This window comes from Odocoileus virginianus, chromosome 15 (assembly GCF_023699985.2).
Source record: "Odocoileus virginianus isolate 20LAN1187 ecotype Illinois chromosome 15, Ovbor_1.2, whole genome shotgun sequence".
Classification (NCBI taxonomy): Eukaryota; Metazoa; Chordata; class Mammalia; order Artiodactyla; family Cervidae; genus Odocoileus; species Odocoileus virginianus.
In genome coordinates, this window is record NC_069688.1 from 128 (window position 1) to 18,018 (window position 17,891).

Genomic DNA, 17,891 nt, shown 5'->3' on the forward strand with positions numbered 1-17,891 from the left:
TGTTATGTTATTATTTATCTTTGACTGTACAGGGTCTTAGTTCCTGTGCGGACGTTTCTCTAGTTGCATCAGGGGGGTCTACTGTCTAGTTGTGGTACGTCAGCTTCCCATTACAGTGGCATCTCTTCTTACAGAGCACGGGCTCTTGGTCTGGCGGAGTTCAGTAGTTGCCGCTTCTGGTCTCTAGAGCACAGGTTCAGTAATTGTGGCACACACAGACTTAGCTGTTCTGCGGCATGTGGGATCCTCCTGGACGTGGGATTCAACCAGTGTCTCCTGCATAGGCAGGTGGACCGTTTACTCCATAAGCCACCAGGGAAGCCCTGGTGTGTCTTGTCTTTTTTTTTTTTTTTTTAATTTTGTTTTATTAAAGGATAATTGCTTTACAGAATTTTGCCCAGGGAGGACACGTGATGAGAGCCAGGGGCCGAGGGGCAGGACACTGATGGTCCCCACCTGAGGGGCGTGGCTGGCTGATTCACAGTCAGCACCCATCCTGGGCCTCAGCTGGTCCTGAGGCAGGTACCTGTCAGGGGCTGCCCCCCACCCTGGGTCTCCTCAGGGTGACAGGCAGCAGCAGGCGAGCCATGACCCTCAGACAGGAGCCCCTGAGCACAAAGGGCAAATGCCCCGGTTGAGAAGGAAGACGGGGCCCCTGGGGGCGGGGAGGGAATTTCTGGAAGGATCCTGGACATTGGCAGCTTCAAGGGTGCTGATGAGTCCCCACAAGGAAATGTTTCAGATGTGGGCACTGCCTGGTGCTGGGGGCTTTCCCTCCAGCAAGTGCTGGTGTGTGGCTCAGGTGACGAGCCGCAGGGCCTCCCCCTTAGTAATGTGGGGCCGTGTGATGCCCATTCCCTGGGAGACATGATGGCATGTGGTCCACGCTTCCTAGCACAGGCACTGGGCTCCTGGCTGCTTCTCCACTAGTTCCTGCACTCTTGTCACTGCCCTCTGCATTTTTCTCAGAGCTCATACAAGTCAGAATTACCGAATGGAGCATGTTCCAGCTCTTCACACAGGTCAGCCTTGAGGTTGGGACACGTCAGGGAGATCACGGGGTCCATGTGGAGTGTGAGGGCCACGTGGAGACAGCCCCAGACCACTCTGAGCCTCGTGCTCTGCCTGATGGAGAGCAGGAGCATGTCTTCATCTAGCATGAAGGCTTGAGCGGGGCGAAGCCACTGTGTGTGGGAAAGGGCTGCAAGCCCGTCACTGCCCAGTGCCGTGCTCAGCCGAGAGCCAGAGATGCTGGAAGGTGAGAAGGGTGGCCAAGACTCATGCTGTTCAGATGAGAACACTAGAAGTGGCTCTAAGAGCCACACACTTGCTGACTTGTGCCCTGGCTTCCCTCACCTACAGGTTCAAGCCCCCACAGGGATGATGCTCCTCTTTGCCTTCTTCCTCTTCATGGGATGGCCACTGGGCTTCGTTGAGCCCTGTGAGTATCAGTGCTTCTGTTTCTTGACGAGGATGAGACCTGACTTAATTGGGGTCATTTTAAGGGTCTGAATGGAATTTTCGCCATCTTAGCCAGCTGAGATGTCCATCTTAGCAATTGTGCAGTTGGTGAGCACAGGGTGTCCGGGAGCAGGGGGAGGGTCAGGACGGAGGAAGGCTCCTCTAAGGACCAGTGGACGCAGGGGCCGCAGAGTGGGCGTGGGGGAGTCTCTGGCTGAGGCCCTTCCTCATTGGAACAGGCAGGCATGGTGGGCGCAGGGAACTCAGGGAGCCTGTGGCCCCTCATGACTACGGGCTCTGCATGAAAAGGTGGGTCCATCCACAAAGCAGAGGCTCACACCGCTGAGAGACCGGGACCTTTCCTGAGAGCCTGTCTCTGAGAAGAAGAAAGCTCCTGGGTGTTCCTGGCATCCTGGAGTCCAGGAAACTCATGCTGCCCCGGCTCAGAGCCCACTGAGGACTGAGCTGTGCATCCTCAGGCGTCCTAGAGGCTGAGGGAAGGGGCCGGCTGCTGGGCAGATGCAGTGAGTGGCAACAAAGGAGGAGTCTGACTCTGCTCTGTTTATTCTAGGGACCTATAACGTACAGTGCTATGAGTGTGCAGTGAAAAACACCTTTAATTGTCCAAGACTTAGAACGTGTCCTTATGAAATTAGGCGCTGTTTTACTGTCTCCATGCGTAAGTACCAGATTACCTTCTTACTCTAATAAACGAGTCACTCCACCTAGGCAGTTTCAGGGGACAGGGCCACTCTTGTCTCTCTCTGTTCCGATCCTGAGAAGATGTTTCTAGGGCGAGGCTCAGCCCCAGGAAAGGGCAGGCAGTAATAGCTTCTTGCAGAGACACATAGCCTGCCACATGGGCCCTTTTGTCCTCAGGTGTCCTGCTGTGTCTCCAGGGCTGGAAGAACTGCTGCCACTCAAGGCCTCCACTCCTTGGCCATCCCTGGTCAAGTAGGTAGATTCCCCAGTGCAGCTTAGGTGGTTCCTTGTTTCCCACAGGAGCATGGTCCTCTGGCAAGGTTTTTAGCAAAGCAGGCCCAAAACATGGAAGCACCTTAGATCCCTCAGGAAACTGCTTACCACAGAAGGAGCTGATGTAGAGGCCCATCAGCTGAAGGCCATACTATAGGGGCTTTCTGGTTGAGGGTCTGTGTGATCTTTGGGACATCAGCAAAAACGTATTTCCTGGTCTCCATTCATTTCTGGGTCCCTAGATTCCTTACGACAAATAATGAACGGAGCGACTCCTTTGTATAGCTTCCTGACAAGGGACTGTAAAATTACTTAGGGATGCCAGATGCCTAGATAAGTTGGCAGTGTAGATGGAAAATCATCCCTAGGTGAAGGCGTTCATGGAGTAATGAGAATTCTAGTGGACTTGAATATTCTTGCTTACTCAAGAAGTTTAAGCACTGGGGACTTCCCTGGTGTTCTGGTGTTAAGAATCTGCCCTTCAATGCAGGGGACATGGATTCAGTTCCTGGTTTGGTGAAAGGATGTAGCTGAACCATGAAAAGAAGCCGAGATTCTTGGCCTCTGGATGAGAAGAATTCAATCCGGGGCCAGAGACGAGGCTTGCTCGCTCAGGGCTTTTGTGTAATAAAGGTTTATTAAAGTATAAAGGAGACAGAGAAAGCTTCTGACATAGGCATCAGAAGGGGACAGAAAGAGTACCCCCTTGCTAGTGTTAGCAGTGGAGGTATATACTCTCCAATGAATCAAAAGAATGTCTGGAGGTCATAAAGACCTCACCAGACCTACTCCCATAATTTACATTTTAAGAGAACAGGGTTAGCCAGAAGGTTTAATCCAGAGACTGTCCTCAGGCAGGATACATTATTGTTTTATCATCCTTGTAAAGACCTCACCAGACCTACTCCCATAATTCACATTTCAAGATAACAGGATTAGCCAGAAGGTTTAATCCAGAGACTGTCCTCAACCATGATACTTTATTGTTATATAATCCTAAGGAATGTAGAGGAACAACAAAAAAAAAGTTTATCCTTTCTTCCTCCTTGAGCATTCCAGACCTCTTTCTCCTTGGGGACCCCTAGACTTCTTATCAAACTGCCTAGGAAATGACTCTCTCATGGGGAACTGAGATCCCACAAGTGGCAGGGAATTAAGGCCGTCTTCTACAACTACTGAGCCGTCATGCTCTGGAGCCCATGGGCCACACGGAGAGAGAAGCCTGGGTGCTGCAAGGAAAGCTCCCACATGCTGCATCTAAGACCTGATGTGGCCAAAACTATGTTATACGTAAACATTTTTCAAAAGGATTTAAGGCCTTGTGGTAAATAAAGAGGAACAAGGGATCAAATTGCCAACACCTGTTGGATCATTAAAAAAATTAAGAGTTCCAGAAAAACATCTACTTCTGCTTTCTTAACTATGCCGGAGCCTTTGACTGTGTGGATCACAGCAAACTGTGTAAAATTCTTAAAAGAGATGGGAATACCAGACTACCTGACCTGCCTCTTGAGAAATCTGTATGCAGGTCAAGAAGCAGCACTTAGAACTGGACATGGAACGACAGACTGGTTCCAAATCAGGAAAGGAGTATGTCAAGGCTGTGTATTATCACTCTGCTTATTTAACTTATATGCAGAGTACATCATGAGAAACGCTGGGCTGGATGAAGCACAAGCTGGAATCAACACTGCCGGGAGAAATATCAATAACCTCAGATACCCAGAAGACACCAGCCTTATGGCAGAAAGTGAAGAAGAACTAAAGAGCCTCTTGATGAAAGTGAAAGAGGAGAGTGAAAAAGCTGGCTTAAAACTCAACATTCAGAAGACTAAGACCATGGCATCTGGTCCCATCACTTCATGGCAAATAGACGGGGAAACAATGGAATCAGTGAGAGACTTTATTTTGGGGGGCTCCAACATCACTGCAGATGGTGACTGCAGCCATGAAATTAAAAGACACTTCCTCCTTGGAAGAAAAGCTATGACCATCCTAGACATATTAACAAGGAGAGACATTACTTTACCAACAAAGGTCCATCTGGTCAAAGCTATGGTTTTTCCAGTAGTCATGTATGGAGATGAGTCATGTATGGACTATAAAGAAAGTTGAGCGCCTGAGGATTTGATGCTTTTGAGTTTGGGTGTTGGAGAAGACTCTTGAAAGTCCCTTGGACTGCAAGGAGATCCAACCAGTCCACCCTAAAAGAAATCAGTGCTGAATATTCATTGGACGGGCTGATGCTGAAGCTGAAACTCCAGTACTTTGGCCACCTAATCTGAAGAACCGACTCATTGGAAAGACCCTGATACTGTGAAATTTTGAAGATGGGAGGAGAAGGGTACGAAAAAGAATGAGATGGTTGGATAGCATCACCGACCCAATGGACATGGGTTTGAGTAAACTCCGGGAGGTGGTGATGGAGAGGGAAGCGTGGCATGCTGCAGTCCATGGGGTTGCAAAGAGTCGAACATGACTGAGCAACTGAACTGAACAAATAAAATTTTGTGCACACCAGGACTCATGTGAAAGGAGCTGTGACCCCACAAGAGACCAAGGCAGACTTGCCTGTGAATGTTTGAGAGTCTCTGGCAGAGGCGTGGGTTGACACTGGCCTGCTCCGGGGTCATGGGCACAGGCCGCAGCAGTCCTGAGAGGTGTAGCCTGTTGGTATAAATCCTCTTGGAGGAGATCACCATTAGCCTGGCCATAGAGCCTGCAGCCTATCGTAGACACTACAGAGTCCAGGACTGGGCTGCCTTAGGCCAAACTACAGTGAGGGAGCACCACCCCACCCATCAGCAGAAAATCGGATTAAAGATTTACTGAGCAAGGCTCTGCCCACCAGAGCAAGACCAGGTTTGCCCCACAGGCAGTCCTTCCCATCAGGAAGCTTGCACAAGCCTCTCATCCCCATCCATTAGAGGCCAGACAGAATGAAAACCACAATCACAGAAAACTAATCAAAAAGATCACATGGATCACAGCCTTGTGTATCTCAAACTATGAGCCATGCAGTGCAGGGCCACCCAAGGTGATGGGTCATGGTGGAGTGTTCTGACAAAACGTGGTCCACTGGAGAATGGAATGGCAGACCACTTGACCATTCTTGCCTTGAGAACCCCATGAACAGTATGGAAAGGCAAAGATACGATACTGAAAGATGAACCGCCTAGGTTAGTATCCAATATCCTACTGGGAAGAGCAGAGAAATATCTCCAGAAAGAATGAAGAGGCTGAGCCAAAGCAGAAACAACCCTCAGTTGTAGATGTTTGGTGGTGAAAGTCTGATGCTGTAAAGAACACTATTGCATAGGAAGCTGGAAGGTTAGGTCCATGGATCAAGGTAAGGTGGATGTTGTCCAACAGGAGATGGCAAGAGTGAACACTGACATTTTAGGAATCAGTGAACTAAAATGGACGGGAAAGGGAGAATTTAATTCAGATGACCGTTATATCTACTCCTGTGGGCAAGAATCCCTTAGAAGAAATGGAGTAGCCCTAATAGTCAACAAAGGAGTCCAAAATGCAGTACCTGGGGGCAGTCTGAAAAGTGACAGAATGATCTTGGTTTGTTTCCAAGACAAACCATTCAACATCACAGTAATCCAAGTCTATGTCCCAGCCACCAATGCCAAAGAAGCTGAAGTGGAACGGTTTGATGAAAACCTACAAGACCTTCTGGCATGTGTGTGTGCTAGTTGCTTCAGTTGTGTCTGACTCTCTGCAATTCTGTGGACTGTAGTCTGCCAGGCTCCTCTGTTCATGGGATTCTTGAGGCAAGAATACTGGAATGGATTGCCGGACCCTCCTCTAGGGGATCTTCCCGGCCCAGGGATCAAACTCAATCTCTTACATCGCCTACATTGGCAGGCAGGTTCTTGACCACTATTGCCATCTGGGAAGCCCCACAAGACCTTCCAGAACTAACACACAAAAAACGATGTCCTTTTCATCATGGGGAATGAAATGCAAAAGTAAGAAGTCAGGAGATAACGTGGAGTAACAGACAACTTTGGCCTTGGAGTACAAAATGAAGCAGGGCAAAGGCTAACAGTGTTTTGTCAAGAGAATGCACTGGTCATAGCAAACACCCTCTTTCAACAACACAAGAGGTGAGTCCACACATGGACATCACCAGATGATCAATCCCCAAATCAGATTGATTATATTCTTTGCAGGCAAACTTGGAGAATGTGAAGTTGCTCAGTCGTGTCCAACTCTTTGCGTCCCCGTGGACTGTAGCTCACCAGGCTCCTCCATCCGTGGAATTTTCTAGGCAAGAGTACTGGAGTGGGTTGCCATTTCCTTCTCCACGGGATCTTCCTGACTCAGGGATTGAACCCAGCTCTCCCACATTGCAGGCGGACGCTTTACTGTCTGAGCCACCAGGAAGGAAACTTGGAGAAGCTCTATACCATCAGTGAAAACAAGACCCAGTGCTGACTGTGGCTGAGATCATGAACTCCTTATTGGAAAATTCAGACTGAAATCGTAGAAACTAGGAGAAACCACCAGGCCATTCTGGTGTGAGCTAAATAAAATGCTTTGTACAGTGGAAGTGACAAATAGATTCAAGGGATTAGATCTGAAAGACCGAGTCCCTGAAGAACTGTGGATGGAGGTTCATAGCATTGTACAGGTGGTGGTGACCAAAACGATCCCCAAGAAAAAGAAATGCAAGACGGCAAAATGGTTGTCTGAGGAGGCCTTACAAATAACAGAGAAGAGAAGTGAAAGACACAGGAGAAAGGGAAAGATGTATCCATCTGAATGCAGAGTTCCAGAGAATAGCAAAGAGAGATAAGAAAGCCTTCTTAAGTGAACAATGCAAAGAAATAGAGGAAAACAATAGAATGGGAAAGACTAGGGATCTCCTCAAGAAAACTAGAGATGCCAAGGGAACATTGCAGGCAAAGATGGGCTCACTAAAGGACAGAAATGGCAAGGACCTAACAGAAGCAGAAGAGACAAAGAAGAGGCATCAAGAATACACAGAAGAACGATACAAAAAAAAGGTCTTAATTACCCGGATAACCACAATGGCATGGTCACTTACTTAGAGACAGACATCCAAGAGTGTGATCACGTGGGCCTTTGCAACCATTACTACGAACAAAGCTAGTGGAAGTGATGGAATTCCAGCTGAGCTATTTCAGATCCTGAAAGATGATGCTGTTGACATGCTACACTCAATATGCCAGCAAATTTAGAAAACTCAGCAGTGGCCACAGGACTAGAAAAGGTCAGTTTTCACTCCAGTCCCAAAGAAGGGCAACACCAGAGAATGTTCAAATTGCTGCACAATTTCACTCATTTCACATGCTAGCAGGTTGATGCTGAAAATCCTTCAAGCTAGGCTTCAACATTACAGGAGCCCAGAACTTCCAGATATACACGGTATATTTAGAAAAGGCAGAGGAACCAGAGATCAAATTGCCAGCATCTGTTGGATCATCGAAAAAGCAAGAGAGTTTCAGAAAACCATCTACTTCTGCTTTACTGACTACACCAAAGCCGTTGACTGTGTGGATCACAACAAACTGTGGAAAATTCTTAAAGAGATGGGAATACCAGACCACTTTACCTGCCTCCTGAGAAACGTGTATGCTGGTCAAGAAGCAGCAGTAGAACCAGACGTAATAGTGAACTGGTTCAAAACTGGGAAGGAGTACCTCATGGCTGTATATTGTCACCCTGCTTATTTAATTTATTGAAAGATTACATCCTGTAAACTGCCAGGCTGGATGAATCACAAACTGGAATCAGCGTTGCAGGAGAAATATCAGCAGCCTCAGATATGCAGATGGGACCACCTAATGGCAGGAAGTGAAGAGGAACTAAGGAGTCTTGATGAAGGTGAAAGAGAAGAGAGAAAAGGCTGGCTTAGAACTCAACGTTCAAAAATGAAGATTATGGCCTGCAGTCCCATCACTTCATTGCAAATAGATGTGGGGGATATGGAAACAGTGACAGAGTTTATTTTCTTGGGATCCAAAATCGCTGAGAATGGTGACTGCAGGCATGAAATTAAAAGATGCTTGCTCCTTGGGAAAAAACACAGGTAAAACAGCATGTTAAAAAGCAGAGACATCACTTTGCTGACAAAAGTCCTTATAGTCAAGGCTATGGTTTTTCCAGTAGTCACGTATGGATGTGAGAGCTGGACCATAAAGAACACTGAGCACCAAAGAATTGATGCTTTTGGGTGTTTTTGCTTTTTTCCCCCACTATATATGTTCTCTTTATCTTATGTCAGTTGAATTACCTCAATAACTAGGTTTTTGTTTGTTTGTTTGTTTGTTTTTTAATTGATGCTTTTGAACTGTGGTGTTGCAGACGATCTTGAGAGTCCCTTGGATGGCAAGGAGATCAAACCAGTCAGTCCTGAAGGAAATCAAACCTGAATAGTCACTGGAAGGACTGACCCTGAAGCTGAAGCTCCAGTACTTTGGCCCCCTGATGCAAAGAAGCGATTTCATTGGAAAAGATCCTGAGGCTTGGAAAGATTGAAGGCAGGAGGAGAAAGGGATACAGAGGATGAGATGGTTGAATGGCATCATCAGTCAGTGGACATGTCTTTGAGTAAACTTCAGGAGATAATGAAGGACAGGGAAGCCTGGCGTGCTGCCTTCATGGGGTCGAAAAGAGTCAGATATGACTGCATGACAGAACAACAACAATATTTAGGGATGGAGCTAGTTAACATAGCTGTGCTCTGATTTTGGATGTTTAACGCATGAAATCTGTGATTTTCATTTCATTTGTCTTTTTAGGTTTGAATTCTCGGGAAGTACTTGTTGTCAAGAACTGCACATTTAACTGCACATTTGTGTATAGTGCCGAACAGCCTCCAGAAGCCCCCAGAAGAAAGACGACTCATAGATTTAACAGTTTTTATTGGGTTAATTGTTGTGGTGGGAACATGTGCAATTTCCAAGGACCTAGTAATCTGGAGAGGGACATCACAGGAGATTACACACTTGAAGAGGATATCGAAGATAATGCGCAGTTGGTGCAATCAGCTTTGTTCTTGAGCATCGTCTCCATTCTAGTCAGAAACACGCTGACCTGAGAAGCCCCCTTTGGAGGGGCTGATCATCTCCCCATCTCTCCAAGTTAGCTGTCCTTTACTCTCCTGTCAGCCACACTCACAAGAACACACTCTCTTGTGTCCTTTACTATTACTCTCCCTGACCCCTAGAGCCCCGGTTGATGAGTTCCCCATTTAGCATCTGTTGCAAGAGAGAAATAAACACCAGACTCGTTCAGGTACTGTGGACTCAGAGATTTCTTTGTGGTTTTAATGTTTGATCTTTCTTCCCCTCAGTAGGTGTCACCTCACACATAGTCAACAACCTCTTGCTACTTTAGGGAGCAGAGGCGGAGTATTTTAATAACAGCAAAAGCGTCACAGGGCCTAGTCTACATGCCCACCTAAAGAGTGGCCCCAGGTTTGCTCAGACCACATGCCCCTGAGGCACCCGAGCCTGCACGCTCCCAGTGTTCAGGTGGGGATGGTGGAAGTCCAGAGTGTGCTTGGCGATGCAGTGGAATGAGGACAGGCAGAGCTGCCATGGAGAATTGTGCATCGCCCTGCGTGGTGCCATCAGACACCTTCTGCAGGACTCGAGCCGTCTCCCACGGTGGCGCCTGGCTTCCTAAGAGTGACAGAACGTTTCTCCAGATGCTGCCTACTTAGGAGGGTGAGGGCCCTAAGGCCAGCTTCTGACTGCCTTCAAGTGGCAGGTGCAGAAGTCCAGGTGACTGCTGTCGCGCTCCGTGCTCCCAAGGTCAGTATCAGAAAAAGGTGTTGACGGAACAGAAACTCAGACCATCTCTGCTCTCTTCCTCCTCCTACTCCTTTCAGTCAACCTGTATTGAAATGAATGAGATGAAACAGTGCATCAAGTTCATTTTTTAACAGCACTCACTGCCACGTATAAGAATCTTTCGCCAAATTCAGGATCATGAAGAGCTCACTTTGGGTATTCTTCTGAGGCTTTTACACTGTTAGCTCTTATGATTAAGTCTCTGGGCATTTGAGTCGGTTCTTGTCTGAGTGAGATAAAGGTCCAACTTCTTTCTTCCCCACGTGGCTAGAAAGTTGTCCCAGCAACATTCCTCGAAAACAGATGCTCCCTGTTGAATGGCCTTAGCCGCTCTGTAAAAACTCAAGTGACCACAGACGTATCATTTCATTTCCGGACTCTCAGTTCCGGTCCATTGGTCTGTCTGTGCTTGTGCCAGTACCATCCTGACTTGAACAGGTTTGCTCTGCAGTAAGCTCAGAAATCTGCACACGGGAATCCTCCTGCCTTGTCGTTCGTTTTTAGGATTACACTGGCTATCTAGGTTCTTTGCATTCCATGTGAATCTCAGAATCAACTTGGCACTTCCTACACAGGAGAACATGGACTTTTCAGAGCACGCGTGCGTGCCCAGTCGTTTCAGTCGTGTCCGACTCTTTGCGACCATATGAACTGTAGCCCATCAGGCTCCTCTGTCCATGGGATTCTCCAGGCAAGAATGCTGGGGTGGTTGCCATGCCCTCCTCTAGGGGATCTTCCAAGACCAGGGAATTAACTTGCATCTCCTGCATTGCAGATGGATTCTTTACCCCTGAGCTGCTAGGGAAGCCTGGAAATTTCACTGGGATTACATGAAATCTGGAGAGTGATGTGAGGAGAATTGTCCTGGTAGCAATATGCTATCTTCTGATCCAGGGATGCAGGAGGCTTTACAACGGTAGCCATCTTTCATTTCTTCAGTGGTGCTTTGTGGTTTTCCCAGGAAGGATCTGAACATCTGTTGCTGAACTCATTCCTAGGTGTGTCCCTCTTTTTGACACTCTTGTAAATGGAATGGGTTTCCTTCATCATCACAAGTGAAGAGAAATGCAATAGATTTTTATACCCTGCACTTGGATCTTGAAATATTGCTGCACAGTTTTATTAAAAATAATCCTTTGAAGTGATTTCCTTAGGATAGTCTAAACAAGATCATCTGATCCAGCCCTATAGACAGTTGTCCTTCCTCTTCAGCCTGGATGATTTCTGGTTGCCAAAGTGCTCTGGTAGAACCTCCAGGCCTGGGCTGACTGGCAGTGGTGAGAGCAGACATCCTGTTCCTGGTCTGAGGAGGAAAACAGCCTGTTTTTCACAATGAAGTATGGGGCTAGCCCTGAGTTCTCCATAGATGGCCTTGTTCCACTCCTGGTTTGTGCCCTATCTCTTAGCACAACAATGGTATTGAATTTGGTTAAATGCTCCTCTGTGTCTATAGAGGTGGGGAGGATGTGGATTTTCTTTTCTATGCTACGAATGGGGTCATTGTCCTCTTACGATGATCGGACCTTTGGATATTGATAAGCACGTGTTAAGTGATCAATGAAAGTGGATACTTAGTCATTTGAAACTGGCCCGCAATCCGACTGGTGTCCGGGGTTCTACCAGCACCTAAGACCCCTCTTGCAAGGTAGGCAACTCCTCCCGCAAGAAAGCTGAGGAACATTTTGTGGAGACTTGACAGTTGTGGGATGTTCGGTCATCCCCCAGGACAGCCACAGACAGAAAGCTTCCAGACACCAACTGTCTGCTTAAATGAGCCACTGAGGGTCCTCGGGTTCGAGCAAGGTTCCCGAGCTAATACTCTGAAAATCCCCCGACTCCAGAAACTCTACACAATCCAGAACATGTAGAAAGTGCATTTCTGTGCTTGTAAAAGTTCAGGATGTCTTCAGGACCCGGAAGCAACCAACGCGGGACCAGGAGCAGGGAGGAGGGAGCACGGAAGCCAGTACAGCGCCTCCAGGGGAGGCTTGGGTCCAAGCCACCGAGCCTGATGGTCTGCTGGCCCCAGTTCCCAGGGAAAGACGAAGCACAGGACAAAAGTAAGATTAGACATTGCAACTGGAACCCCGCGGAGAGGCAAGGCTTTTAAAAGAAGGCTGAACTTGAAATACCGGTCAGCTGCATGTAGTTTTCAATGTATTTATTTTTAATTGGAGGACAATTGCTTTCCATTGTTGTGCTGGCTTCTGCCAGACCTCAGCATGAATCAGCCACAGGTATACATGGTTCCCTCCCTCTTGACCCTCCTCCCACCACCCCCCTTTCCCTCCTCTCTAGGCTGTCACAGAGCCCCATGTGGAGGCGAGACCTTGAAAACACTACACTAACACTGCAAACTGCCCTCAGCACTGTCAGGCGTTGAGCAGCGAGCTGAGCTTTCCAAGGTGGAATGAGGACGAACCCCCGAATCCCCGTTCCCTCCCGAGAACCGAGACAATGCCCTCAGGGTGGTCTAGGATTTACACTACTCACGCCCCAGAGGCGACCTGAGGCTGGGCAATGAACACAGAGTGGCTCTAGGAAAGCGACAGCCCCTGGGCAAGAGATGACACGGCCTCAAACCAGACCTCAGCGGCACAGGGAACATAGAGGGCGTTCCGGTTCTTGGCATCGGGCTTCTTAAAGGCACTACCACTGCTACAGTGAAAGACACGCAGAGGCGTGGGAATCATGAGGATCACACGGAAGACTGTCGAGGCAGTAATAACCAGGCAAGGTTGTCAGAAAGAGCCGGACAGAGCCTCACACTGGAAGACACGGGAAATTCCAAGCGGAATAATGGAAAAGGGATCCCTCCATAGACTTGAAAGAGGAAATCTGGAGAAACAGGGAAATCCAGGAGAGGATCAGGAAAGCAGCCTTTTGTCATGCTCCGCAATTGCAGGGTCTGGCCTGCTGCCCTCCAGGCCTCCTCTTCTGTGTGGTCCCTGCAATCTCAGTGAAAGCCCTCCTTCTCCAGGAAGCCTTCCTAGAGCAGGCACATGCCTGGCTCGCCCTCTCTCACGTTATGGCTGTGTTACAGCCCCCAGCTCAGGGAGTGTCTCCACCACACGCCTGCACCTCTGCTCAGGGCCTGAGTGCCTGGCCCTCAAAAACGCCCACAGAGATGCTGGCAGAGGGAGGCTCATTCTAGAGGCACGAAGCTTCGGCTGCACTGCACACCCTGGACCCAGCCCGCTCCCTGGTCTGGCTTCCCTGCTTCCTGAGATGGGGGCCTGTGGCTGAGCCTGCTGCTGGGGTGTCTGCAGACTGGCAGGTGCCCTGGCTCCACACACACCTCCCCTCTGGGCCCCCTCCAGGCCTGGAGGCTTCTTCTGTGAGGGAGGAGGCCGAGCCCCTGGGAGCGGGCCCAGCTTGCTCTCACCACTCCAGAGTGGGCAAGGCCTCTGCCATGCTGCCCGCCCCTCCCCTCCCCTCACAGCCCCTGCCCCTCATGGCAGAATCCAATCGTGCCTCTCCTGGTATTCCCCACACAGGGCCCAGTGCCTGTGGGGGGCTGTGGGAGGGGAGACGTACACACCGCCGGCAGTCCCCTCCGAGCCTCAGCAGGCGCCACCCTCCCTCTTCTGGCCCTGCAGGGAGGGTCCCCAGGTAAGGGTCCCCCCCAGGTAAGGGTCCCCTTACCCAGCTCCAGGGCACACAGGTTGCCCTGGCATGGGCCCAATCCAGAGCCGGTGGGCACCCTCTCCCCACCCACACAGGTGGGCCAAGGGCAGGCTCGCTTTGAGGTCTTCCCCGTTCCACGTGCTCTCTGCACCCATGCTGCCCAGCCCCTCCCTCCGCACCCCCACCAGCCCTCACAGCAAGAACACGCCACACTTGTGCCCGCGAGCCTGTCGGTAGGCCAGCCAGGGCTCCAGGAGCATCCGCTGGGGGTGACGGCTGTCTGCCTGCTGCAGCCTCTCCACGTCCTCGGGCAGCATCACGAACACCATGTGTCTCCCTCCCACGTCGTACCTGTGGGGCAGAGCTCCGCGACCTGCTGGGGGGCCGTGTCCTGCCCTGGGCCCCGATGCACAGAGCCAGGCACTGGCTCAGAGCCGGCAGGCCCTCCCGCAGTCTCACTGAAGCCTCCCCTCCTCTGGGGTCTGTGTTCTGTGCTCCCAGCAGCGAACCGCCAGGGCTACAGGTCACCAGGGACCCTTGTCCGCGGCGTCCAAGGCGCACACCTGCCCCAAGGAGCCCCCTCCCTGCGGCTTCCCCACGCCCCGGGTGCCCCCCCCCCCCCAGGATGTGGGCGGTGGGATGTGGCACAGCCCTGGCCCAGTGGGATCAGCCACCAGGGAGGACAGAACGTGAGGGTGTTCTCACTGAGGTGAGTGGGCACAGCTTTACCTGAAAATGGGCCCCAGCTCCTGGAAGGTCTGATGCATGTCCAGGTGCATGTTCTCAGAGCCCTGCTCCTTCCATATCTGCAGCATCTGCATCCACTTGTTGCCGGGACACCGGGGCATGGCTTCAAAGGGCAGCACTGTCTTGGGGGCTGCAGCGGCTCTGGTGCCCAGTGGGTGTGCCCCACGCAGGGACAGCCAGGGCCCTGCCATCCATGCTCTGGCCTTTGCCCACAGCGCCATCCTGCTGCCCCCTGCTCCCTCAGCCCCTTCCTTTTATCTCACTGGGCCAGCTGGCCCTGGGCGATGTGATCACGTCACAGGCCAGACTGTCTCTGGGCCAGACTAGGAAGCCCAGGGCAGCACTCAGGCTGAAGGCCTCCAGCGGGAGGACAGAGATGGATGGCGCCGGGTGCGGCAGTGACGCAGGCCTGCTGGCGGGTGGCTCTTGGGAGCGGGGCAGGGTTGGAACAGGGACCCAAAGGGGCGGCGGTGGGGGCAAGAGGCCCCCTCCCCCTCCAGTGAGGGACAGGCGCAGGATGGATGGGTGCCTTATCTTCGCAAGGGATGAAAGGGGACCTTGGGTATGTTTGTCTGTCTTCCACAAGGACCAGAACGGGGAGCAGTGGGAAGGGCTGGGCCCTCCTCTCCCGCAACCCTGGGTTTTGCCTGCTCTTGTCCGGCCGGATGCTGGGTCCAGGAGTGGAGGCAGGAGCCAGCCAGGGTCCCTCCCAACGGGGGCGTGCAGTCCCACGGGGGCCCTTAGGGGGATGCAAAGACCCCATTGCCTCACTGGCGGCCAGAGCAGTTTGTGGCCGAGGCCCTGTCTGTCTGGCCAGGCTGATCCAGCTGAGGAGCAGAGAACCCAGAAGACGGGGTCACCGGCAGGGCTGGCGAGGGTGGCCTGCAAGCCCCTCCTCAGTCAGAAAGGTGAGAGGACCCCGCCCCCATGGGGTATGTGCTCAGGGCCCCATCCTTCTTTCTTCCTGGAACATGAGCAGCCCCCAGGGTGGGGAAAGTCTATGACAGGGGCATAGTCGTGGGCCCCCCACCCTCCCAGGGACCCAGGAGGCAGACAGCTGGAGCCCTCCCTCTGCTTGGGGGTCCACAGTTTCAGATGCCGTGTCATCCACCCAGCCCTGGCAGCTCTCCCAGGAGGTCAGTGTTGCTGTCTCTGGCCCTGCTTTCAAGCAGGAGACGACAACAGGTCTTCGGTTCCCCTCCCCAGGCCCCCCTTGTGTCAGCGGGGCCCCAGGGCCCTCATGCTTGGGTCTCTGCAGAGGTGCCCTGGAACCCCGGGCCTGATTTGGGGATGGTGCCCTGAAGACACCGCCGTGCAGGCTCTGGAGGTAGGACAGGGCGCGCGTGGGGCTTCTAGTTCAGGGTGGCTGAAGATCTGAGTGTTACTTGCCCTTCTACTTTCACTCATTCCCTCTCTTGACACTTCCTGGGGGATATTCAGCTGTGGTCATGAGTCAGACCTGCCAAGGTCCCTCATCAAGCCGAGATGCACAGTGGGCCTCAGCCCCAGGTGGCGTAAGAGCTGTCCTCGGGCTGAGACGCAGCCTGGAGCCCCAGCCGGCCCTTGGGGTGCCTCTGCCTCGGCCCAGGCCACCCTGGCCAGCCTCCTGAACCTGTTCCTGCCTGTGTGCCCTCCGCCTGCACTAGCACCAAAGGCTCCTGAACTTGTGCCGAGCTCTCGGTACCTCCTAGGCCTCCCAAGCTTGAGAGCAGGGTGCAGGTCCCAGGGGAATCTTCACGCAATGACTCCTCACAGAGGAAGACCCGAGAGCGCTCTCAGGGCCCCTGATCCCCACGTCGCCGAAGGTGGGGATCTGCCTCCCGCATAGGCCTGGCAGCCCCTCCCTGCAAGCCTCCTCTTGTCCTGAGGGCCAGCCAGCCGGGCTGCCTGCCCTGAGGCACAGCTGTCCTGAGTACCCAGCCCAGCCCCAGAAGGGGCTGAAAGCCTGTTACAGGGGAGCCCCTGCCCTGATGGTCTCCCCCGGTGGGGCCAGGCCAGGGTCTTGCAGAGAAGAGCACCGCTCAGTGGGCGTCCCAGGGCAAGACCAGTGCCCGGGAGCCCTGGTACCCATATCAGGCTGTTCCCATCAGAACTCTTCTCCTCCCCCGCGTGCTGGGTTCCGATTTCTCCACACTTCATACCTGGTCCTTCCTATCCCCACTCAAGGCTCAGAGCCTGAGCCCCAGTAAAGTTCTCAGGCTCCTTCCCCTCTTTCACTGAGCTGGGGGACTCAGCAGAACCCCAGCAGTGGCCTAGCCCCTGCCTCAACCTGCGCATGCAGGTAGAGCCCCAGGATCCTCTGGCCCGGATATCTGAACTCTTTGCTGTCCCCTGAGGGCAGTGGACTGCCAACTCCAGTGTGAGCCCAGCCAGGATAGACCGGAACATCTCCGCAAGGAGGCGGGGGCCCCCTTCTTGATGCACTCGACCCCACAGACCTCAGCATCTGCAAGATCCATGCTGTTCGAAACAGTCTGTGTGCAACAGAATAAGATGAGGAATGTGCCAGATTGCCACTCCTGGGTACATATCTGAGAAAAGTAAACACACTAATTAGGAAGATGCTAGAACCATAATTTACAGCTGCCAAGATATAGAAGCAGTGTGAGTGTCCATCAACAGAGAATTGGATGAGGAAGATGTGGTTAATTCCATATATATATATATATATATACACATATACACAAATATACACACACATGTGGATATGTATGAACATTAAGAAATACATATATATATACATACATATATAATATATATGCTATATATAATCTATATATGAATATATAGAAAGTGAAAGTGTTAGTCACTCAGTCGCGTCCGACTCTTTTCCACCCCATGGATTGAGGCCCACCAGGCGAATTCTGCAGGCAAGAATACTGGAGTTATCATGCCCTTCTCCAGGACATCTTCCGAACCTAGGGATCAAACCTAGGTCTCTTGCATTGCAGGAGCATGCATTTACCATCTGAGCCACCAGAACTATGTGGGAAATACTACTCAGCCATAGAGAAGAATGAAATTTTGCCATGTGCAATAATATGAATGCACTTGGAGGCCATTGTGCTAGAGAAGGAAGTCATACAGAATAAGACAAATACTGTTGTCACTCATATGCAGAATCTGAAAAATAAAACAAACTTGCGATTACAACAAAAAAGAAACCAACTCACAGATACAGAGAACAAACTAGTGGTTTCCAGTGGGGAGAGGGAAGGAGAGGGGCAGTATAGAGGTGGGGGACTC

General features: G+C 51.3%; 2 protein-coding genes across 2 annotated transcripts; one reads left to right on the forward strand and one right to left on the reverse strand.

Annotated features, from left to right (window-relative positions):
* Window positions 1-760: 760 nt before the first annotated feature.
* GML (glycosylphosphatidylinositol anchored molecule like) lies at window positions 761-9,714 on the forward strand. Its single transcript, XM_070476883.1, has 4 exons — window positions 761-1,258; window positions 1,363-1,441; window positions 2,033-2,140; window positions 9,216-9,714. Exons 2-4 carry the CDS (start codon window positions 1,381-1,383, stop codon window positions 9,512-9,514), a joined length of 468 nt encoding a protein of 155 aa, XP_070332984.1. The 5' UTR covers window positions 761-1,258; window positions 1,363-1,380; the 3' UTR covers window positions 9,515-9,714.
* Window positions 9,715-12,808: 3,094 nt separating this feature from the next.
* CYP11B1 (cytochrome P450 family 11 subfamily B member 1) lies at window positions 12,809-17,294 on the reverse strand. The gene is made up of 3 exons (XM_020900035.2): window positions 14,628-17,294; window positions 14,094-14,249; window positions 12,809-12,929 (listed from the first exon to the last, which is right to left on the reverse strand). Exons 1-3 carry the CDS (start codon window positions 14,864-14,866, stop codon window positions 12,809-12,811), a joined length of 516 nt encoding a protein of 171 aa, XP_020755694.2. The 5' UTR covers window positions 14,867-17,294.
* Between the last annotated feature and the right edge of the window lie 597 nt (window positions 17,295-17,891).